Below are 24957 nucleotides of genomic sequence, written 5' to 3'. Positions count from 1 at the left end.
CAGTTGACTCCAGTTCTGAATTCTATGAGTTGCTGCTTCTGCACCACCCTGTGCTGTTGTTTCTCTGAGTCTGCACACTAATCCATAAATCTCTCTCTCTTCTTCTCTATAAAAACTATTCACATGAGGCTCATCCACAGAGTAGAGCTGTGGAAATTTTGAATATTGCATTCCAAAATCTACCTATCCCTTAGCTTTGTATTGGGCTTTAAGATCTTCAGAGACTGGCATTTCCACAATCTATTTTCATCCACATAACATCTGTAAAATGAGGTAAGCAAGGAAGTATTATTGTGGTTTTATGGGTGAGGAAACTGAGTCACTGAGACAATTATGGCAGAAATGGCACAAGAATCCAGACCTCCAATTCTCAGCCCAGCATTCTGGCTACTTTACCACACTTTCCGCAAGAAGGTCAGCAGGTTATGGATGACTGCTCTGCTGCTTAACCCTAGAACCACCACCACCAAAACATCCTCCACTTTTATAACCATTAGTAATAGTGGCAGAAAGAGCTGTTGTCATAATTGTCACAGTAGAGTTTACAAAGCCTTGCCAAATACATTACCTCATTAAAATCAAAACAAATTCTCAGAGGTACCCAGGGCTGGTTCTTGCAGAGTGACTACCCCATGTTCTGACAGGGAAACAAATTCATATGATGATGCATGTTGGGAGCTGGGGTTTGAATCCAAATCTCTGAACTCCAAATCCAGTGTTCTTGTCTTTGGGTTTGTGGTTTATGAATGCTGGATTCCTTCAAGAATCTGATGAAAGTGATGGCCTCTCTTCAGAGAATTATACCCATAAGAATACAATCAACAAAACTCTGCACACAAATTAAGGGGTTCGCTCATGATCTGAAGGTAGGAACCCTTGCTCTAGGTTACATGGTCTCTAAGCCAAATAAAGTGTGAGTTGATGAAGTTACATGGTGTGATCCCTCTCAGTGGTAAGAGGGTCATAACCAGGGATTGCTAGAAGGGAAAGCTTCTGAAGCTTTCCTCCAACTCCCTTGCAGGACCATTCCTTATTTACACCCTGACAATAGACTGCTTTTTTTTTTTTTAGTTTATTTATTATTTGAGAGAGAGACAAAGAGTGCGCAAGCAGGAGAAAGAGAGAGAGAGGGAGAGCGAGGATCCAAAGTGGGCTCTGTGTTGACAGCAGAGAGCCTGACGTGGGGCTCAAACTCACGAACCACAAGATTATGACCTGAGCGGAAGTTGGGTGCTCAACCAACTGAGCCACGCAGATGCCCCCAGACAGCTTACGTTCTAGTAAAGTATGCATCTCATTCTGCTCTGTGTAGGTGCCTCCCCTATTAGAATGTAAGCCCCTTGGTGGGGTGGAAATGTCTAATATAAGTAATGACACCCATAACGACAACTTCTATCACTACTACTTTAATTCCTTGAAAACTTAGAACAGCTTGACCCTTGTCACCATATGCTACCCACTATTCAAATAGGCTCCAGAGTCTATGGTATTAACCTCTACCTTAGACTGTCTCTCATTTTCCATGTACTTGCTACATGGGGTTTTTCTGTTAATATTATAGCATACCTTACTTTTCTAAAAAGGCCCAACAGCACTCCTGTCTTAAGCAGTTAAAAAAAATAATAAATGGATTTCATTTTGAAGTAACTTTAGACTTACAGAAAAGTTACAAAAATAGTACACAGATTTTCCTATACTCATCACCTAAGAAATTAACATAAGTACATTATTTTTTTTTTGAGTTTATTTATTTATTTTGAGAGGGTGGGGAGGGACAGAGAGAACGGGAGAGAGAGAGAATCCCAAGCAGGCCCCACACTGGCAGCACAGAGCTTGATGTGGGGCTCGAACTCATGAACCATGAGAGAGGTGTTGTCTGCCAGATCTCTCCACTGTGAAGTTACCCTTTTTCCTTTGCTATTAATGAGCGAGATACTTTGGGACTATGCATGTATCCTGCTTTGCATCATACTTTCACTCACTAATTTCAGCATCCATTGGTGATTCTTGCTTGCAACAAGTGCTGTTTGCCTAACGATGATCTTTTAGTTCCATGATTCCCTCCACATTTATTTTTTAAAGTCTATTTATTTTGAGAGAAAGAGAGAATGAGGAGGGGAGGGGCAGAGAGAGAGGAAGAGAGGAAGAGACAGAATCCCAAGCCGACTCCACACTATCAGCACGGAGCCTGATGCGGGGCTTGAACGCACAATCCATGAGATCATGACCTGTGCCAAAACTAAGGGTCGGATGCTTAACTGACTGAGCCACACACGCACCTCTCCTCCACATTTATTAATTTCAAGTACATGGTCCTTGCAGTGCAAAGGGAAATCTGCCTTTTCTTCCCCACTTATTTCTTCAATTAAGTATGGCCTCAAGGAGACACTTTATACTATCATTACTAATTCAGTTGATCAAATTGTCCCCAAAGACCACTGAGAGATTCTTAGTGCTGGCTCCTGTGCCCTTCGACAATTCTTCTTTGAGTAGTTCCTTACTTTCTGGCATCACAAAACGTTCATGTGTATATGTCCCCCGCCCTCTCTTTGGAATCGGCCATGTTCCTAAAATCTACTTTTCGGTAGAGAACACTATTTAAAAACCAGTATCTGGTGCTAGCCATGCAAACTGCTCCTAGGGGTCATTGTTTCTAGGCCATCTCAGCAGAGAACACAGGGAATATATGTATGTGTACTCACACATGAACATACATACTGGATTTATTTCTCTCTATAGCTATAGCTCTATCTGTACATAGCTACACCTACACACATACATACAAAATCACAATTTGATCCTAATATCTCCAATTTCCACCCACTACCATAGGGTTCATTGTAACCTTCCCTTTCCCTATTTAAGAGAGGCCTGGCTCCCATTATCCATAATATATTTATTTATTTGCTCAGTTGTGGTATACACATGATAGATTTTCAGAAGAGCTCATGCAGACATTTATGAAAAACAAATTTAGGAATTAGACTATAATACTCAAGTACGGTTATTTTATCTTTAACCATACATTATACTATCAAAACATTTTTTCCCAATTACTTAAGTTAGTTCTTTCCTTTCCCAAACCCTTCTTAGTGTGGTTATGTTATTCGTTATTAATACAATACGTTTCGTTTTTGCTAACTGTATTTTATTTTGCCTATTCTCACCACATACGTATATCCTCATAACTATCTATCTACCTACCTTACCTAACCTACCTACCTAACCAACCTTGCTCCCTCCCTCCCTCCCTTCTATTTTCAGGGATACAAGAAGCATCACCATGGTTCTAAGAATTAGGGTATATCGAAAAACATACTCAAAGAAGTACCATTTCCACGTATGACCCTGTTCACACTCCCCCATATTTCTACTGCACGCCAACCCACCACCTCTAGGTAACCAGTCTCGCCACTTTCTGATTTAACTTCCCTGCATTTCTCTTGCACAAGTAAGTACACATATAGTTTCTTATAGTCACCTTCCTTCTACATAAAAAGAAGGGAACTGTAAACACTTCTTTGCTTTCTTCACTTAACAACATTTCCTGAAAATCATTTTGTAGCAGTTAATATCCTCAGTTTTACAGATGAAGAGAAAGGCTTAAAGAGATTGGATAACTTGCCCAAGGTCACACACCAAGTAAGGAGTAAAGCTGGATTTGAACTTGAACCCAAGAAGTTCTGATCCCCAAATCCATGTTCCTTCTACTACATTAGAGTCTCTCAGCCAGGGTTCCTGGCATATTCTTTGGGGATCTCTAGTTTCTTTGAATTCTCTTAGATCATTTTGAAAATTAATGCATGTACGTCCTGGATCATCTTATAACCAAACACTGCCAGGCATCTTCACTGCCCATAGGAACTGAAAATCACACATCTGCCTAAAGGGACTGAATGCCTTCAGTGCAGGAATGCACAGGAGCTTACAAAAGGGAACAGGGACAGCAGTTACCTGGCTGTGGCCTTGGCTTGTAGTTCAGGGAAGGCAGCATGGCCCCGCACCACGTGGTCTATCTGAAAAACAAGAGAGATGGGTCAGTTTTGCAGTTTCTCGGATTTATGTTTAAGCCAGAAAGGGATATATTAAAATGTGTGTTTCCTTCCATTCTTTGTTCATAGAGGATCTATGCTAAAATGCTAACTCAACTTCAGTGTCATAGCTATTTCAGAAATTTAGCTTGGCTTAACCTACTATCAGCCTTTTGATCCACAAAACAAAGCAGTCTCAAGGAAAAAGTAGCAGGAAATGAAACTTTCAGGCTAAAGTGGCAGCAACAGATAGTATCGGGTCCCAAAAGGAGGGGTGATGACAGGAATGAGAAGGCAGTAACTCCAGGTATGGGGCAAAGGGCCTGGGTGTTGAAGCACCAATCTTCGGATCACACCATTTCCACCTCCCCATCCAAGCTGTTAGCCCAGGCAAGGTCAGGCCTTGAATTACTCACTGTGTCTTACCAAACGTGGGGGGGAGTGAAAGAGACAGAGGAGGAAGGAATACTAACTAGTTCAAACAACAACAACCGCAAAGGGTTGCCTTAGAGCTGTCAAGAGGACCCCTCCTGGGGAAGCGCCCTGCAGTGTGGAGCCGCCGCAGGCACTACCCAAAATGACGAAACGCAAGAATTCTCCTCAAAAGAAACTCCAGGAAGTAGTGACAGCTAACGAATTGATCAAAAACGATTTAAGCAATACAAAGGAACAAGAATTTAGAATAACAGTCATAAAATTAATCGCTGGGCTTGAAAAAAGCATAGAGGACATCAGAGAATCTATTGCTACAGAGATCAAGGGACTAAGAAATAGTCAAGAAGAGCTAAAAATGCTATAAATGAGGTGCAAACTAAAATGGAGGTGGCCATAGCATGGACTGAAGAGGAAGAGGAGAGAATAGGTGAATTAGAAGATAAAATTATGGAAAAAGAGGAAGCTGAGAAAAAGGGAGATAAAAAAATCCAGGAGTATGAGGGAAGAATTAGAAAACTAAGTGATGCAATCAAATGGAACAATATCTGAATCATAGGAATTCCAGAAGGAGAAGAAGAGAGAAAGGGGCTGAAGCTGTACTTGAACAAATCATAGCTGAGAACTTCCCTGATCTGGGGAAGGAAAAAGGCATTGAAATCCAAGAGGCACAGAGAACTCCCTTCAGACGTAACTTGAATCAATCTTCCGCATGACATATCATAGTGAAACTGGCAAAATACAGGGATAAAGAGAAAATTCTGAAAGCAGCTAAGGATAAACAGGCTCTAACTTATAAAGGGAGACCCATAAGAGTAGTGGGAGACCTACCTACTGAAACTTGGCAGGCCAGAAAGGAATGGCAAGAAATCTTCAAGGTGATGAACAAAAAAAATATGCAGCCAAAAATCCTTTATCCAGCAAGTCTGTCATTCAGAATAGGAGGAGAGATAAAGGTCTTCCCAAACAAAAACTGAAGGAATTCATCACCACTAAACCAGCCCTACAAGAGATCCTAAGAGGGATTCTGTGAGTGAAACATTTCAAGGATCACAAAGGACCAGAGACATCACTACAAGCATGAAACCTACAGACAACACTGAATGTAAATGGACTAAATGCTCCAACCAAAAGACACAGGGTATCAGAATGGATAAAAAACCAAGACCCATCTATTTGGTATATACAAGAGATACATTTTACATCTAAGGACACCTTCAGATTGAAAGTGAGGGTTAGGAGAACTATCTATCATGCTACTGGAAGTCAAAAGAAAGCTGGAGTAGACATGCTTATATCAGACAAACTAGACTTTAAATTAAAGGCTGTAACAAGAGATGAAGAAGGGCATTATATAATAACTACAGGGTCTATCCATCAGGAAGAGCTAACAATTATAAATGTCTATGTGCCAAATATGGGAGCCCCCAAATATATAAACCAATTAATTCCAAACATAAGCAACCTTATTGATAAGAATGTGGTAATTGCAGGGGACTTTAACACCCCACTTACAACAATGGATAGACCATCTAGACACACGGTCAATAAAGAAACAAGGGCCCTGAATGATACGTTGGATCAGATGGACTTGACAGATATATTTAGAACTCCGCATCCCAAAGCAACAGAATATACTTTCTTCTCGAGTGCACATGGAACATTTTCCAAGATAGATCACATACTGGGTCACAAAACAGCCCTTCATAAGTATACAAGAATTGAGATCATACCATGCACACTTTCAGACCACAATGCTATGAAGCTTGAAATCAACCACAGGAAAAAGTCTGGAAAACCGCCAAAAGCATGGAGGTTAAAGAACACCCTACTAAAGAATGAATGGGTCAACCAGGCAATTAGAGAAGAAATTATAAAGTATATGGAAACAAATGAAAATGAAAATACAACAATCCAAACGCTTTGGGATGCAGCAAAGGCAGTCCTGAGACGAAAATACATTGCAATCCAGGCCTATCTCAAGAAACAAGAAAAATCCCAAATACAAAATCTAACAGCACACCTAAAGAAAATAAAAGCAGAATGGCAAAGACACCCCAAACCCAGCAGAAGAAGAGAAATAATAAAGATCAGAGCAGAAATAAACAACATAGAATCTAAAAAATCTGTAGAGCAGATCAATGAAACCAAGAGTTGGTTTTTTGAAAAAATAAACAAAATTGATAAACCACTAGCCAGGCTTCTCAAAAAGAAAGGGACATGACCCAAATAGATAAAATCATGAGTGAAAATGGAATTATTACAACCAAATCCCTCAGAAATACAAACAATTATCAGGAAATACTATGAAAAATTATGTGCCAACAAACTGGACAACCTGGAAGAAATGGAAAAATTCCTAAGCACCCACACACTTTCAAAACTCAAACAGGAAGACATAGAAAACTTTAACAGACCCATAACCAGCGAAGAAATTTAATCAGTTATCAAAAATCTCCCAACAAATAAGAGCCCAGGACCAGATGGCTTCCCAGGGGAATTCTACCAGACATTTAAAGCAGAGATAATACCTATCCTTCTCAAGCTGTTCCAAAAAATAGAAAGGGAAGGAAAACTTCCAGACTCGTCCTATGAAGCCAGCATTACTTTGATTCCTAAACCAGACAGAGACCCAGCAAAAAAGGAGAACTACAGGCCAATATCCCTGATGAATATGGATGAAAAATTCTCAATAAGATACTAGCAAATCAAATTCAACAGCATATAAAAAGAATTATTCACCATGATCAAGTGGGATTCATTCCTGGGCTGCAGGGCTGGTTCAGCATTCGCAAATCAATCAATGTGAAACATCACATTAATAAAAGAAAAGATAAGAACCATATGATCCTGTCAATAGATGCAGAAAAAGCATCTGACAAAATTCAGCATCCTTTCTTAATAAAAACCCTCGAGAAAGTCAGGATAGAAGGAAAATACTTAAATATCATAAAAGCCATTTATGAAAATCGCACAGCTAATATCCTCAATGGGGAAAAACTGAGAGCTTTCCCCCTGAGATCAGGAACATGACAGGGATGTCCACTCTCCACACTGTTGTTTAACGTAGTGTTGGAAGTTCTAGCATCAGCAATGAGACAAAAAAAGAAATCAAAGGCATCAAAACTGGCAAAGATGAAGTCAAGTTTTCACTTTTTGCAGATGACATGATATTATACATGGAAAACCTGACAGACTCCACCAAAAGTCTGCTAGAACTGATACATGAATTCAGCAAAGTCACAGGATACAAAATCAACATACAGAAATCAGTTGCATTCTTATAGACTAATAATGAAGCAACAGAAACACAAATAAAGAAACTGATCCCATTCACAATTGCACCAAGAATCATAAAATACCTAGGGATAAATCTAACCAAAGATGTAAAAGATCTGTATGCTGAAAACTATAGAAAGCTTATGAAGGAAATTGAAGAAGATACAAAGAAATGGAAACACATTCCATGCTCATGGATTGGAAGAATAAATATTGTCAAAATGTCAATACTACCCAAAGCTATTTACACATTCACTGCAATCCCAATCAAAATTGCATCAGCATTCTTCTCGCAGCTAGAACAAGTAATCCTAAAATTCATATGGAACCACAAAAGACCCCGAATAGTCAAAGTAATTTTGAAGAAGACCAAAGTGGGAGGCATCACAATCCCAGACTTTTGCCTCTACTACAAAGCTGTAATCATCAAGACAGCATGGTGTTGGCACAAAAACAGACACACAGACCAATGGAATAGAATAGACACTCCAGAATTGGACCCACAAAAGTATGGCCAACTCATCTTTGACAAAGCAGGAAAGAATATCCAATGGAAAAAAGACAGTCTCTTTAACAAGTGGTGTTGGGGGAACTGGGCAGCAATATGCAGAAGGATGAAACTAGACCACTTTCTTATACCATTCACAAAAATAAACTCAAAATGGATAAAGGACCTGAATGTGAGACAGGAAACCATCAAAACCCTAGAGGAGAAAGCAGGAAAAAACCTCTCTGACCTCAACCACAGCAATTTCTTACTTGACACATCTCCAAAGACAAGGGAATTAAAAGCAAAAATGAACTATTGGGACCTCATGAAGATAAAAATGTTCTGCACTACAAAGGAAACAATCAACAAAACTAAAAGGCAACCAACGGAATGGGAAAAGATATTTGCAAATGACATATCAGACAAAGGGTAGTACCCAATATCTATAAAGAACTCACCAAACTCCACACCTGAAAAACAAATAATCCAGTGAAGAAATGGGCAGAAAACATGAATAGACACTTCTCTAAAGAAGACATCCAGATGGCCAACAGGCACATGAAAAGATGCTCAACGTCACTCCTCATCAGGGAAATACAAATCAAAACCACACTCAGATATTACCTCACGCCAGTCAGAGTGGCTAAAATGAACAAATCAGGAGACTATGGATGCTGGCGAGGATGTGGAGAAATGGGAACACTTTTGCACTGTTGGTGGGAATGCAACCTGGTGCAGCCGCTCTGGAAAACAGTGTGGAGGTTCCTCAAAAAATTAAAAATAGATCTACCCTATGACCCAGCAATAGCACTGTTTGGAATTTACCCAAGGGATACAGGAGCGCTGATGTATAGGGGCACTTGTACCCCAATGTTTATATCACCACTTTCAACAATAGCCAAATTATGGAAAGAGCCTAAATGCCCATCAACTGATGAATGGATAAAGAAATTGTGGTTTATATACACAATGGAATACTACTTGGCAATGAGAAAGAATGAAATCTGGCCTTTTGTAGCAACGTGGATAGAACTGGATAGTGTTATGCTAAGTGAAGTAAGTCATACAGAGAAAGACAGATACCATATGTTTTCACTCTTATGTGGATCCTGAGGACTTAACAGAAGACCATGGGGAGGGGAAGGGGGAGAAAAAAGGTAGAGAGGAAGACAGCCAAAACATAAGAGACCCTGAAAAACTGAGAATAAACTGAGGGTTGATGAGGGGTGGGAGGGAGGGGAGGGTGGGCGATGGGCATTGAGGAGGGCACCTGTTGGGATGAGCACTGGGTGTTGTATGGAAACCAACTGGACAATAAATTTCATAAAAAAAAAAAAAAAAAGAGGACCCCTCCCGATTGAAAAGTTAGCACGTGAAAAAAAAATACAAAAAAGAAAGAAGAGTTATCACATGAGAAACTGGGACACAGCTCACCAAGGATAGAAATGTCTAGGCTCTGTGGACAACTACCTTCTTCTCATTTGAAATCGCGTCTCTCTGATTTTATTCCTTAATCCACTAGGTAGCTCTAAACAAAATAATATATAACGGTATCAGGAAGGGAAATGTTTTCCCATGATGCTACCACCCTGCTTGCTAAAACACACCCAACACTGTACTTGTGTTCCTGAACCTCATCTGTGTGTCTTCCCAGTGTTCACATGAGTGTCCAGGACTCCAAAACCATTGGGACCAATTTATTTTCATTGAGACTATGAACTGATTGGTTATTTTGGCCTCATGGAGATAGGCTCTCTAAGCATGTTTCCTAACATGTATAAAGGGGAGGAGAATTTTTTCTGGAGCCACGGAGGCCAGGTCTGGGTTCTGGCTCTGATACCACTTAGCTGTGTGACTTTGTGTAAGCCATTTAACTACTCTGAGTCTCAAAAACCTCCTGTGCCCTCCCCCAGCCTCCCTTTAAAACAGGGGTGCTGGATATCGACAGTGTCTACCACAATGTCAACAACAGTGTAAATACCATCCCCTAAAATTTACTGACTCATTTACCATACATCAACACTGAGCTAAGCATTTTACATACATTTTCTCATATATTCCTTACTCTGCTTGCAGGAAAAAGATACTATTCTCTATTATGGAGATGAGAAAACTGGGACCAAGAGAGACTAAGCAACTTGCCCAAGGTCAGAGGGAGTAAATGACGGATCTAGGTTTCAAACTGAGAAGGTCTTCCTGTATCTAAAGTCCTTGTTCTTAACTACTATGCCATAATGTCTACCAAACTTGCAGGTATACGTTGCTGAATTCCATTTATACAGTAATGCAGAAATGCTCAAACTAATATCAAAGCAATTGGTCATTTCAGTGGGAAAAAACTATGCAGGTTTTGAGTGTTAACTTCCTACAGGTTCAGCTTTGGGTTACTGTGATGGGGTGCGTCAGGACCTTAAAGAGTCGCATCAGTGATGGATAAGTAAAGTCATTACTTGATTTGATGCTAATTTCTATAGGAACACCTTCTGAGTTCAGACAAGGGAGATTTAAATGAGTGTCCAGTGAGAAGCACAGAAACTAGCATGTGTGGTGTGTGCATGAATGTAGTTATTCAGTATTTAATGAATGCCTAATGCATCAGGTACTGGGACTAGGTCCTGGAATACAGCAGAAAGTAAGAAATACAATACATATAATACATAGTAAAATAAAGAAGTCATTAATTTGGCAATTATTAAATAGGTGGGAGAGGCAAGGCTTCAGCTGAGAGGCTGAGAACAGGCAGCTTGGAGGAGTAGGGAGCCAGGGGCAGGATATGCTGGGAACAAGGCTGTGATGACTAGATATGGAGATGCAAAGACATATATCGTTGTGGGCAGTAAGGAAACTGGTGAAGTCCCGAGCCTGGCATATCATTGCTGCTCAGGAAATGTTTGTGCAAAGATGTGGGAGGCACGAAGCATAATGGAGGCACATCATATACTCACACAGTGCCATGTATTCTGGAAGCACTACCATATACTTTACATCTGTCTGTACGGGGCACACTTTGGTCACAGGGTGACTGCTAACTTAGAGAATACATGAAGTGGTGAAGATATTGGATGGATGGGGGGGGCAGACGGTAGTTCTTGAAAGTCAGGTAAGCATTTATAGTTTTATTGGATTAGAGACCATGGAATTATTTTGATTTGTGTGCAAAATGATGAGAAGTTAAGGCAAAGCAGTCTGGTAGGGTATGCAGGATGGAGAGATGACCAGACAGGGAGGGCAGGAAATGCAGCCTGGGCTCAGAGGCTGATGGTGAGAACAAGAGGCAAAAATATTTCCTGTTCTTGCTCCATTGTGGCACTTGTCAAGTTGTTTTAAACAATCACTAGTTTATATGTCTGTCTTTACCTGACACTCCAAACTCTTTTAAATCAAGAGCCCCATTATTTCCCAATCCCCAGTGCCTACGTCAATGCCTGGCGTCTTGAATGAATGAATGAGATATATTTGGAGAAAAACAAAACAAATTTAGTGGCTAACCAATTATAGAATATAAGGAAATCAGAGTCAAGAATGACTTTTGGGTCTAAGAAAAGGAAATGTGGCCATGTTAATCATGTCTTTTTATTTTCTGTATTTCTGATGCTTTGATTCTATGACCTTATGGACCCTGGAGAGACTGCCCCTCCCCAGGGCTGGCAAGTTCCAGAGAAAGCAAAGGACTCAGAACACCTGAAAGCATACCTTTCATATGCAAACTAACCACTCCAGAACCCACCTTCCCCCACCTCAATGGGCTACTGCTTCCTGCTCTAAGCAATTCAGGGCCAGGAACCAGAAGGCTAGGACAAGCCTGGTGCTTCCCTTGGGTGGCGTGGTCCTGGGGTGGCGTGGTCCTGGGGTGGCGTGGAGTGCCCCCTCCTCTTGAGAACTGTGAGCAAGGAACCATCCTTTCGATGGCAATCAACCCCTGATCTGTTGGCCTCATACCTGAATAATAACAAAATCTACATATTAAAACAGTGCCTTAGTAAAAAAAAAAAAAAAAACCATAAGCTTTGGAAACAAGACTTGGGTTCAAATTCATGGTCTATACTTACATTCTGTGCTACCTAGGAAGTTACTTGACCTCTCAGAGCCACATCTCCTACAACTGTAAAATAGGGATAATAAAATGTGCCTTGCAGGGAAAGTAGTGGCCAAGTGCCTGGTATATGGGTGTCTCTCAGTTCACAACATCATCAATAAAAAAGAAGGGGGTATCACCAAAAGAGGAAAAATGGTTGGGAAAACAGAATCTCAAATGGTCAGCTGCACTCCGCCTCCCCCCCCCCCCCCCCGCCCCCGCCCCCAGCATCTGGTGGTAAAGGCCCACTCTGGTTAGCAAAGAACAAGCCAGTTTTTTCAAATAACTGAGCACTCATTTCAATAGCCTGGAGTGCCTGATCGTAAGGCTGATCTCTCTTTTTATGTCCTATTCTCTAATGCATTTAGTCCAGTATAGAACATAGTGTCCTATTAGTGGTTATTTGTTTCTCCGTAAAACAACCAGTTTAACCACAATGACTGCTGTATCTGCCAAGTGGTTGCCTCAGAAATATATAGACAGAGCTCGCCTAACTTTATGACTACTTTCTTATTTCCTCCATCTTCTCAGATTTCAGCTCTGAGAGCAAGCAGAGAAGTCTACAAACTATATGGATAGGTAGGAAGCTTGAGCTGGATGGCGTCAGATCTTCAGGATGGCTTTCTAGATCAAGAGGGAAAAGCTACCTTATGATATATAAGGTTGGGTTTTTAGGTCCTTCCTTACAAAGGTGCCCTCTGTATTTGGAACACGGGAGAAATAGAAAGACAACACAACACAGAGATCATAGATGGGTAGTATGAGGGGACATCTGGCTCACATATGTATTTTATTTGTGTTATATAATGTTTAAAAAAATCAGCCAATATTTTTAAATTGGGAGATTCCATTTGAAATCCAGATTTTGGTTTCTCTTGAAGAACTGGCATATGTAAAACACTGGCCACACATATTTCCCCATGGCCAGAGTCAGCTGGAGCTGATCCCTTCAGATAGGACTGTACCCTTCACTATGTAGAAGGCACCACTGGTCTCCACCATTCCCCAACAACAGGCACCATATTTTACCAATTTCCTCATCATGACTGCACTCATGTTTTACTTGTAGGAGAGATCTATTTCTCTATGCCCATCTCTCTATGAAAGGAAGGAACATAAAATGTTCTCTAGAGCGCCATGAGTTGAAAGAAAAACTTCTCTGTGGAAGTAAAAAAAAAATTGTTTGCCTTGTCTTTATTCTTTAATGCTGTCTGACTCCTTTAGGCATTTGGGTTTTCAACTCTTGATATGACAGGAAGAACACAAACAGGGACTCCTAAGACTGCAGTTGATTCTGGCTCAGGGAATGACCTTACACAAGACCGTTTCTAATTCTCTCTCTGCAACATTTAAGAAATTGATATGACAAATAGCCAAGTGTTTGTAAAATTACACGGAGGACCGCATTGCCTGAGATATCAAAACTGCTGGCACAGAGTTCACAGGCAGGACAAACACATGACACAGGCGACTTCTGAATTCCAGAATTTTAGGTTCTATGATGATTTTGCTAGGACATAGCTATCTTCTTGCATGTGGGGTTTTTCTCTATTAAAATCAATTTTATGTATTAGTCTCAAGGCTGTCTTTTACCTTACTTTGCAGATAACAAAATCATTAGGCTCAGAGAAATGTTCACTGCTTGCCACAACTCCTTTTCACCTTTTGCATTTACCTGAAATGTCACTTTTTTCATCTTGGCTATTCCAACTCTTTCCTTACCTCGCCTTCTTATCTCAAAGCAAAAACATTTTGCCTGATTTTTCCCAGACTTGAAACTCTCATAAAAATCTAATGGAAGAAGAAAGCCCAACCTAGATAATTTCTTTTATGTTGCTGGAAAGAATTGTGGGTTTCAACACTGAACAGTTCTTAAGAACAACAAACATTCCTGAAAGAAAATGTAAACTGTGTTTTTTGTTTTTTTTTTTTTAACTTTAATACTAGCTTTAGATAGAACCGCTTCACTTACAGGTGGTGGACAAATTCTGATTTAATGCAGAGCTACTTTAGTTTCATTCAACATCAAAGTTAATAGCTTTGTGTATTTTTATAGTTTGTTAATTGATTCACTTATTCATGAAACTAATGTGATATATAGCTACCCTGTGCTAGGCATCACTGTAATAATTGAAGATTCAAAGATAAATTAAAGTCATTGCTCTCACAAAGCTCTGCCTGTCAGTGGAAAATGGGCACACCAATACTCACATATGGCCTCAGAAGATTAGGTTCTTGGTAGATTCCACAAATGTTTATTGAACATTTACTCTGTTCTAGTTGTAGTAAGCACAGGGGATTCAGTGGCCATGGAAAGGAAGCTCAACCCTATTATACAAATGCTACCCTAACTTCTGGATGATCTCTGAACTACATTATAGGCAGCCTAGCTAAAGCTGAAAAAATTCAGCAGAGATTTCAGTAGGTGTCCATCACAAGAAAGACAAAATTTGAGAGTTTGAGTTCAACCAAATAAACCACCTGTTAAAAACAAACAAACAAACAAAAAGATACTCTTCAGAGAAATAAGAATAACCCAGTGTCTCTACAATATATCAATCATAATGTTTAAGACAGGATCCCAAATTGCTAGACATATGGAGAGAAGGAAAATGTAATCCATACTTATGAGAAAAGCCATTTAATGGACAATGACCCTGAGATGACACAGATACTGGATTTAGAAGGCAAGAATTCAGCAGTTTATTCTAGATCTGTCTCCTGAGGCAAGGGAAACCAAAGCAGAAATAAACCATTAGGACTACATCAAAATACAAAGTTTCTGCACAGCAAAAGAAACAGTCAACAAAACTAAAAGACAGTCTCTGAACAGAAGGTATTTGCAAAGGACATATCTGATAAGGGGTTCGTATCCAAAATATACAAAGAACTCATAAAAATAGGTGAAGGGGAATGGGAGTACATTTATCTTGATGAGCACTGGCTAATATGTGTTATTGCTGAATAACTATATTGTACGTCTGAAACTAATAGAACACAGTATTAAGTGCGCTGGAATTAAAAGAAAAGAAAAGAAAAGAAAAGAAAAGAAAAGAAAAGAAAAGAAAAGAAAAGAAAAGAAAAGAAAAGAAAAGAAAAGAAAAGAAAAGAAAAGAAAACTAAGAAGTAAAATAATAAAATAATGTATACAACTCAACACCAAGCCCCCCCCCCGCCCCCACCAAATAATCAAATTAAAATTTGGCGGAAGACTTAAACAGACATTTCCCCAAAGAAGACATACAAATGGCCAACAGACACATGAAAAGATGCTCAACATCACTCATCATCAGGGAAATGCAAATCAAAACCACAATGAGATAATCACCTCACTACTGTAAGAATGGCTAAAATAAAACACACACACACACACACACAAGAAATAACTAGTGTTGGTAAAGACGTGGAGAAAAAGGAACCTTCATGTACAGTTGATAGAAATGTAAATTGGTGCAGGCACTGTGGAAAACAGTGTAGAGGTTCTTCAAAGAATAAAAAATAGAATTACTATAGGATCCCTTAATTCCACTATTGTGTATTTATACAAAGAAGACAAAAACACTAATTCAAAAAGACATATGCACCCCTATATTTACTGCAGTATTATTTACAATAGCAAAGATATGGAAGGAACCTAAGTGTCCCAATAAAGAAGAGGTGGTATGTATGTATGTATATGTATGTATATATGTAAATACACACACACACACACAGACACACACACACACACACACACACACACACACTGGAATATTACCCAGCCATCAAAAAGAATGAAACCTTGCCATTTGCAACAATATACATGGACATAGAGATACGATGCTAAGTGAAATGTCAGAGAAAGACAAATACCATATGATTTTACTCATATGTGGAATTTAAGAAACAAAACAAGCAAAGAAAAAAAGAGACAAACGAAAAACAGACTCCTACCTATAGAGAACTGATGGTTACCAGAGGGAAAGTGGGTGGGTAGAGGGATGGGGAAAATAGTGATGGGAATTAAGAGTACACTTATCATGATGAGCGTGGAGTATTGTATAGAATTGTTGAATCACTGTATTGTATGCCTGAAACTAATAAAACACTGTATGTTAATTATACTGAAAATAGAAGCCAAGACTACATCATTGTTAATGAACTTGAATTTAAATAAAAAATATGCTGAAAATAAAAAAATAAACAAAATAAAATCAACATGAAGAAAAATTTGCTATACATCCAAAAAAGGAGGAGAGGTGAGAAGAAGACTAATATTGTTGCTTGATCTGAGCACTGGTATGTACTGACATTGTTGAATGTAATATTGCTCACCTTAACAAATAAACATTTAAACAAGCAATAAATAAACCAAGAAAAATGAAGTCAATAGTTTAATAATGCTTTAGGATAGGAGAATATTCTCATAATCAATAAATAGAGAAGAAATAGCAAAGAAACAAAAACTATTAAAACGGAAATTCTAGTATTGATAAATATTATACCCGAAATATTTAGTGGATAGGCATCACACTGATTGAAGATAAAAGAGGAAAGTCAATGAACTTGAAAAGAGACCCAGAGAGAGTACTTAATTGTGAGGGGGAGGAGGGAAGGAGGGGAAGTGAGGGAGAGAAGGAGACAGAGAGAGAGGTGGGAGGGGTGGTAGAGAGGCAGAGACCGGGGGGGAAAAAATCCCTCATGGGCCTATGGGACAATGCCCAAGGGTCTCAAATATATGTAACTGGAGTCACAGTATGAGGAATAAGAGCACATGGGGCCTTGGTAATAAGGTAGGTCTGTGAGTATGGGTGCAATGGAGATGCCTATATATCATACAGGCACACCCTCTGATGATATTAAGGGGCAAATATATGGTATCATCCCCCAGGGAAAATACCTAAGCCAGGGGTGGTACAGATTCATGGGAAACACACCTCTACTCTTGTTGCTAAATGAAGATCTGCCATATCTATTACCTATAAAACATTTGTCTTATTGTTCCTAGCCTCACATTGCTGGTGTTTCTTATTACTGCAGTAGGAAATGTATTGTCAAGAGCCACCACCTGTGCTGAAGTTTACACTCACTCCAACTGCTGGGTCTGTGGAAAGGATGGCTTGCTAGGTCACTAGGGAACCACAGTTCTAAATACTTTCTTTTGTCTTCTAGGTATATTAATCTTGTGGTGCTGTTTATATTGCTGCTGTGGCATACGGATGCAGTATTTATCTATGTTTAAATAAATAAACGCTGACAATTTCCCAAACTTGGTCAAAGAGAGAAATTTCCAAATTCAAGAAGTTTAGCAAATCCGGGAGAAGAAGGATAAATCCAAAGAACACCATGTCTGGGCACACCATAATAAAAATCAAAGGTTAAGAGAAAATCAAGAACGTGGTAGAAGAAAAATAATATACTGTACGCATGGGACAAACAATACCAACGATGGTGGACTTCTCCTGAGAAAAAAAGAGTGCCAGAATACAAGGTAGTAACATCTTTAAGCACTGAAGAAAAACAAACAAAAAACCTGTCAACCATGATTATTTTTTATTTGAGGGAGACAGAGAGCACAAGTGGGGGGAGAGGGGCAGAGATAGAGAGAGAGAATCCCAACCAGGATCCCTGCTCAATGTGGAGACCGTCACGGGGCTCCATCCCATGACCTGGGGATCATGACTTAAGCCGAAATCAAGAGGTGGAGGCTCAACTGACTAAGCCACCCAGGTGCCCCAACCAAGAATTCTGTACTGAGCAAAAATATCTTTCAAGATAGAAGGTAAAATAAATCACTAAAAAAGAAAAAAAAAAACCTATTTTTTTTTTTCTTTTTTGTCAGTACAGCTACAAGAAATGAATAAATGCTGAAGTGGGTTCTCCAGGATAAGGAAAATATTAGATATTTACATTTTCAGAAAGAAAAAAAAAAACAAAGGGGATGGTAAACAGGTAGGTAAATGCAAAAGATAATGGTTGCTTCTCAGAATTTCTTTGAAATACGTATGACTTATTAGGGACTGAATTGTATCCTCCCAAAATTCTGATGTGAAGCCCCAACCTTCCATGTGACTGGAAATAGAGACTTTACGGAGGTAAATAAGGTCATACGAGGTCACACGGGTAGGGCCCTAACATGATAGAATTGCTGTCCTTATAAGAAGAGCAAGGATCACCAAAGCTCTCTCACTACATGCATGCACCTGGAAAAGGCCACATGAGGACACAGGGAGAGGCTGCTGTCCACAAGCCAAGAAGACAGCTCTCACCAGAAACTTAATTTTCTAGCATTATGGTCAGGGACTTCTATCCACCAAACTGTAAGGAAATAAATGTTTATTGTTTAAGTCACCCAGTCTTTGGTATTTTGGTATGGCACCCTGGGCAGACTCATGCGTTATTTAAAGCAAACAACAGAGGTGCTGGAGAGGTTCAGTCAGTTAAGAATCATACAGACTCTTGATTTCGGCTCAGGTCGTGATCTCACAGTTTGTGAGATTGAGCCCTGCATATGAGATCAAGCACTGCATCAGGCTCTGCACTGACAGCATGGAGCCTGCTTGGGATTCTCTCTCTCCCTCTCTCTCTGACCCCTCCCCTGCTCACATACATACGCACTCCCTTTCTCTCTCAAAATAAATAAATAAACTTAAAAAAATAAAAATAAAGCAAACAACATAGCAACTACTATATTGTTGGATGTCTAACATATGTAGACATCACGCATATTATGACTTACAGCATTTAAGAGTGGGGGGGTAGTATGTAACTACACAGTTGAATGCTTTTTCTATATTGCATGAAGTTTATAATATACAATCTAAGTAGGCTGAAAAGTTCATGACGTTTATTGTATATAATTCCCAAAGACATCATTTAAAGGAATTCAAACTATCATGCCTAAAAAGCAAATAGAAGAATTTAAATGGAATTCAGAAAATTGAAAGATATTTGAATAATCCAAAAGATGGCAGAAAAGGAGAGAGAAAAAACAAAAACAAAACAATACAAAACAAAACCAGAACCACAGAAAACAAAGAGCAAAATGGAAGACCTAAATCCAACAACATTCACCTTCACGTTGAATTGTAGGTAGTTTCACCATCAGAGTAAACATCAGAGATTACAAGACTGCAGGAAAGCAAGGCCCAACTATATACTGTGTATAAAAGATGCACTTTACATAGACTGGGACGGAAAAATGGTGCTTTGACTGATGGTGCTGGGAGAGAAGGTTAAAAAAAAAAACAGATGGAGAGATGTTATACATTTTGGACTTAGAATCCATAGGACCTTCTGACTGGATGTGGCCAGAGAAGGGAAGGGGAGAGTCAAGAATTCATCCCAATTTTTTTGTTTTGATAAAAATATAAATGAGGTGGTCTTTACTCAAATGAAGACAAATAATTGAGGATCAACACAGAGAATGTATCAGTTACCAGAGTTAGAAAACGGTAATTCTGAAATCCCCACCCCCGCCTCCTTGACATTGACTCTATCTTCTCTCCATTGATAGCAACGCTATCCTTCAGAAACCTTGACCTCTCTCTCTCTGCTGCACCTTTCACATCCAATCCATCAGGAAACCTCACCGTCTCTGCCTTCAAAATACATCCCCAAATACGACCACGTTTTACCAGCTCCACTGCCATCAACCCCATCTCTCAGCTGGTTTACTGCAAAAGCCTCTTTGGGGTGTCACTGCTTCTGTCTCTCACACCCCCCATCCCACAGTTTATTCCCAACATAGCAGTCAGGCAGCAGTCTGAATGATCCTTTAAAAACTAAGTCATATCTGTCCTGTGCTCATAATTCTCCAGTGGCTTTCCATTTCCCTCAGAGCAAAAGCCAAAATTTTCACAGTGACCAATAATATAGTCCCAAATTACCTTGTAAACTTATTCCCTACAACTCTCATTTTGGGTCATTCTGCTCCATCTTTGTGGCCTCCCTGCTGTTCCTGTAATGTCGCAGGCAGGCAATCCTCCCTCAGGACCTTTGCACTGGTTGTTCCCTTGGCCTGGTACATTCTTCCTCCAGGTTTCCAAATGGCGAATTTCCTTCCCCTCCTGGTTGTTAAGTTTGTATGTCATATCAGTAAGGTTTACCCTGACCACCTTTTTTTAAAATTGCAAACTGCTCACCTGAATCCATAAGCTTACTTCCTCTTTTACTTTTAACAACTTTAACCATAAAATAAACTCTATGGCTTTCTCATTCTATGTACTGTGTATGATCCGTCTCTTCTTGTTAGAATGTAAGCTTGACAAGGGGCAGATTTTTGGAGTGGGGTGCAGAAGAAGCTATTGTCGTCACTATTTCTCACTTAGAACGGTAACATGAACATAGGCACTCAATAAATACTGGCTGTTTAAACAAGCATCACTCTAAAGAGTTTAGCCTTTATCCTACAGATAACTGGAGAGGTGTCAAGAGTGACAGGGTCACATCTATGTGCTTTCAACACATAGTTGAAATTCTGTGGACTAAATGTTGTGTCCCTTCAAAATTCACACGTTGAAATCCTAATGACCAAAGCGATGGTATTGGGAGGTGGGGCCTTTGGGAGGTGATTAAGTATGAAGGTAGAGCCCTAATGAATGGGATTAATGCCTTTGTAAGGGGTTGAGGAGATCAGAGTCCTCCCCTTCCATTTCTTCTTCAACCCAGAAGAGGATCCTCACCAGAACCCAACCAAGGTGCTGCCTTGATCTTGGCCTTCCGGCCTCTACAGCTGTGAGAAATAAAGTGTTGCTGTATATAAGCCACCCAGTCTATAGTACCTTGTTTGAGCGGGACACACTAAGACAAAAGAATCAGAGAGGGAAGGATTAGAAGAAAGAAGGTCATCAGGGAGCTGTGCAGGAATCCAGGTGCGTATACAAAAAATACAGTGAAAGCCTGGGTGGGAGGGAACACAGAAGAGTTTATTTATCCAGGGTAGGTCTTTGTATCCACGAAGTCATTTCAATTAGCCAATGTGAAATGCTGGGGACATACCTAAGTCTATACACAGAATCTGTCAATACTGATACACATAGCATTTTTTTCTCTCATGGTCCTACAAAGCCTGTCAACTGTATTTGCTTCAATACACTTGAAAAGAAAGTCCTACTAACTCACAATAATTGCTTCTCAAGGGACTATATAAGACAAGTGTAGGAAAAACTCAAAAATGTAGCTTCACAAAAGTCAGGTCCAGTTCTGGAGAGATCTGGGGCTTCTGGTAGCCCACTTGGGTTTGAATCAAAGCTTCCCCACTTACAACTATTAAGGTCATGATCAAGTTACCTCCTTGTTCTGAACCGTAAAACTGAAGTAATAACACTGGCCACACAGACAGGCTGGGTTGATCAGAAAGGGCCTGAAGGTGTTTGTCACATAGCAGATACTCCCAGTAGGCTGCAGGGGTAGCACAGTCTAGGTGCTACACTAACTAATAATTATCAGGTCTCTATCCAGCCTTCCCATTAGATGATAAGCTACTGGAGGACAGGAATCGTGTGACTGTATTCTTGCTTGGCCCAGTGTAATCACTGCAACATAATGGAAGGGGTGAAATCACTATCTCCATCCATGCACCCCATGCACCCACACTGCAAGGTCTTTGTACACCCGCTTATGGAAGACTGACTGACTTCCTGAGGCTAGGGCCAGGCTGACTAGCACTGGGGATAAGGCAGGGGACAGAGAGGCTTCCCAAAGCACAAATGCCAGAATTCGGAGCACACAACGTCTTGCTACATGGTGACCCTGGAGCTTAAGTTCATAAATTTAAATTCTAGGTTCAAACAATTCAAAGGTAACCCTCACCCAAGCCTACCTGTCCCAGAAAGCCAAAGCCACAAATTTGACTTTGCCTCCCTTGCTCTACACCTCCCCCAATGAAAATGACTCCAAGTAAGACAGACAAGAGTGTTTGGAGAGAGGGATGGCCATGGTCCAGCTGGAAACCAGTTTCAGCATCTGGTGACTGCACGGGTTGGTGTTCTATGAAAAAGGTCTGGACGAAAAGCAATATTTTTTGCACAACTATTTTGGAGAGAGTATTGACAAGCACGAGGCAATCCCTGATGGGTGCCCAATTGATGCAACTAAAATCAATCATCCACAGGTTGGAGGCATGTGCCCTTCTAAAAGGAAATGAGTATCAGTGGCACAAGTCTGAAATGAGTGGAAAATGAATGCAAGTCTCAGTCGAATGAAACTATAAGAGGTCCAAAGCCAGAAGAAATCCTATTCTATTTTTTTTCTTCATGCTGAAGTTAACCAGATGGAGTTTGTTTTGTTTTGTTTTGTTTTCCAGTAGCAGTCTATTCACATACTTGGAATGAAGGATTTGCTTTGGGATAGATGATCTTTTCTTTTTCTTTCTTTTTTTTTTTTAATTATAAAAATGAGACTTTTGCTTCCCAACCCGCAAATCTAGAGATTAGGTAGTTTTTTGTTTCTTTTTTTTTTTCTTTTCCTTCTCCTTCTCCTCCTTCCCTTCCCTCTTCCTCTCCTTTCTCTCCTCTTCTGCTTCAGGTGGTTATGTTTGTGACTGCATGTTTAGAATGTACTTTGGACAATGCAATAACGGAACAGACGCAGCATGTCAGAGATGTGCATTTGAGACAAAGAACATAAAAAAATGTAACTTCCTCCCCACAGTGTTCTCTAGGAAACCAATGTGTTGTAAAACCAGAGGTCAGAGTTCACAACAGAATTGAGGAGAATAAGTAAAAGGAAAGGAAGGCAAAGAAGCCACAGAAAAAGGCCACTGATGGTGCACTAGGAATCTCCTGGGGCTGTGCTTGCTACCCAGAGTTTTTCTTCTTCATCGGAAAAATATGGACAACAACTGTACCTATTTTACAGGGGTTTCGAGAGAATTAAATGAGATGTATATGCAAAGCTCTTGGCACTGAGACTGGGAAATACGCCTTAAAAATGAATGGCAGGCATTGTGATGATTATAAATATCATGCAAGGAGTTAACAAGATTATATATATAAGTCCTGTCCACAGAAAAAGATACTCAATTAAATGTGATTTTTATTATTACTATCATTATTATTCTTATTTTATCTATTTTATAGGTTGTTTCTGTCTCTTTGCTTGTCTTCTCTTGACTGATGCTTTGGGTGATCTGTTCTGTTCTTGACTCAGATTTTGTCCCATCATGTGAGCATTTAGATTTCCTAAGATTTTGCTGTCTATAACCCATAGGTTAGTCTATGGCCAATAAAACTATAGAAGTAGAACTGCCCAAAGTGGAACTCCGAACGCAGCTTGATTGGCTGATGGCACAAAATCAACTAACTACAGAAGGGCCAACAATTTCCATGATTCCCGTCGAAAGTCATAGTAGACTATTATGAAGATTTTATTAATGGCGAAAAAGAGGTCACATTTTTTATTTAAATTCAGGGCTCATGAAACAAGCGGAACCAATTCTTATCCACAAAGATATGTCATAATGTTTGGGAAAAGATGGCTTATATCCATAGCAACAGAGCAAACTTTGAGCCAAATACTGGGAAGAGTGTTTCCAGACTGACACAGATGTTCAATTTGCATATTAAGTCTCTGAAAACCTGTTGATGGACAGCTGCACGAACAATGCATCCTGCACAAAGAGTTGGTTTACTGCATCATGATCCTTGTTAAAAAAAAAAAAAAAACACAAAGTCTCTGGATTGTGTGATCCAGGAGTTCTGGGTCTGCGAAGGGTGATTATACTATGACGCAGGGTTGAAAAGGGCTATATTTCAGTAATGGATTTTCAATGTGTCACAGAGAAGAACGGATATCTAGGTTGACAGTTGTGTAAACACATGACACTAGTTAAAATAGGAGAATGAAAAGCCTGAGTCCCATGGCACCTTCAGACAGTGGTGTCATCTCAACTTCTCTAGTATGGGGTTATTAAGACCAATCAGATGTTATGTTACAGTCACTAAGCTTCCCTACTAGACAGTGAGCTCCTCAAAAGCAGGGCCTGATGAAGGCCTAATCCATTTAATTCCTCCAGAACATGTGCTTTGAGGGGCGCCTGGGTGGCGCAGTCGGTTAAGCGTCCGACTTCAGCCAGGTCACGATCTCGCGGTCCGTGAGTTCGAGCCCCGCGTCAGGCTCTGGGCTGATGGCTCGGAGCCTGGAGCCTGTTTCCGATTCTGTGTCTCCCTCTCTCTCTGCCCCTCCCCTGTTCACGCTCTGCCTCTCTCTGTCCCAAAAATAAATAAAAAACGTTGAAAAAAAAATTAAAAAAAAAAAAGAACATGTGCTTTGAATCTAGCCATCCATCTATGCTTCCATGGACGGTGAAAGAGAACCTGAGGCAGCTAAGTATAAAATAGCAATATACCAAGAAATGGAAACTAATGGTGATTTGCATCCATAGCCAGCTTTGGATCAGACCACTATAACTCTGCTGAACATTTGGAGAGTCGGTATCGGAATCAGGCCATAAACAGATGATTTCAGTGTAACACAGTAAATGTGAGGTTGGCTGAGCCTAGGTCTCATTTTCCCTTGCCTTCCACATGTAATCTCCCTGAGGGCCCAGTGACCTCTCCTGACCTGAGTTCTCAGTCATCATTGCCACTGTCCTCGTTCAAGCCCGCAAGGCTTTCTGTCTGTGGACTAACCTACTAAAATCATCTCCGCACCTTCAGCCACGTGTCCTC

The 24957-nt window shown here is 40.1% G+C and overlaps 1 protein-coding gene across 16 annotated transcripts in view; it reads right to left on the bottom strand.

The window, feature by feature from the left end:
* The window catches only part of FGGY (FGGY carbohydrate kinase domain containing), a 447559-nt gene that overhangs the window by 144579 nt on the left and 278023 nt on the right, over positions 1-24957 (bottom strand). For all 16 annotated transcript variants that reach the window (XR_008294918.1, XR_008294919.1, XM_015072330.3 and 13 more), the window contains one exon: positions 3955-4016. Coding sequence is in view for 14 of the 16 variants with exons in the window: in XM_015072330.3 (XP_014927816.1) it covers positions 3955-4016 (62 nt within the window). In the remaining 2 variants the exon portion in view is untranslated. The remainder of the gene's footprint in view (positions 1-3954; positions 4017-24957) is intronic.

Source organism: Acinonyx jubatus, chromosome C1 (genome assembly GCF_027475565.1).
Source record: "Acinonyx jubatus isolate Ajub_Pintada_27869175 chromosome C1, VMU_Ajub_asm_v1.0, whole genome shotgun sequence".
Lineage (NCBI taxonomy): Eukaryota > Metazoa > Chordata > Mammalia > Carnivora > Felidae > Acinonyx > Acinonyx jubatus.
The sequence above is the reverse complement of the archived record's forward strand: the minus strand, read 5'-3'. Positions and strand labels throughout refer to the sequence as shown.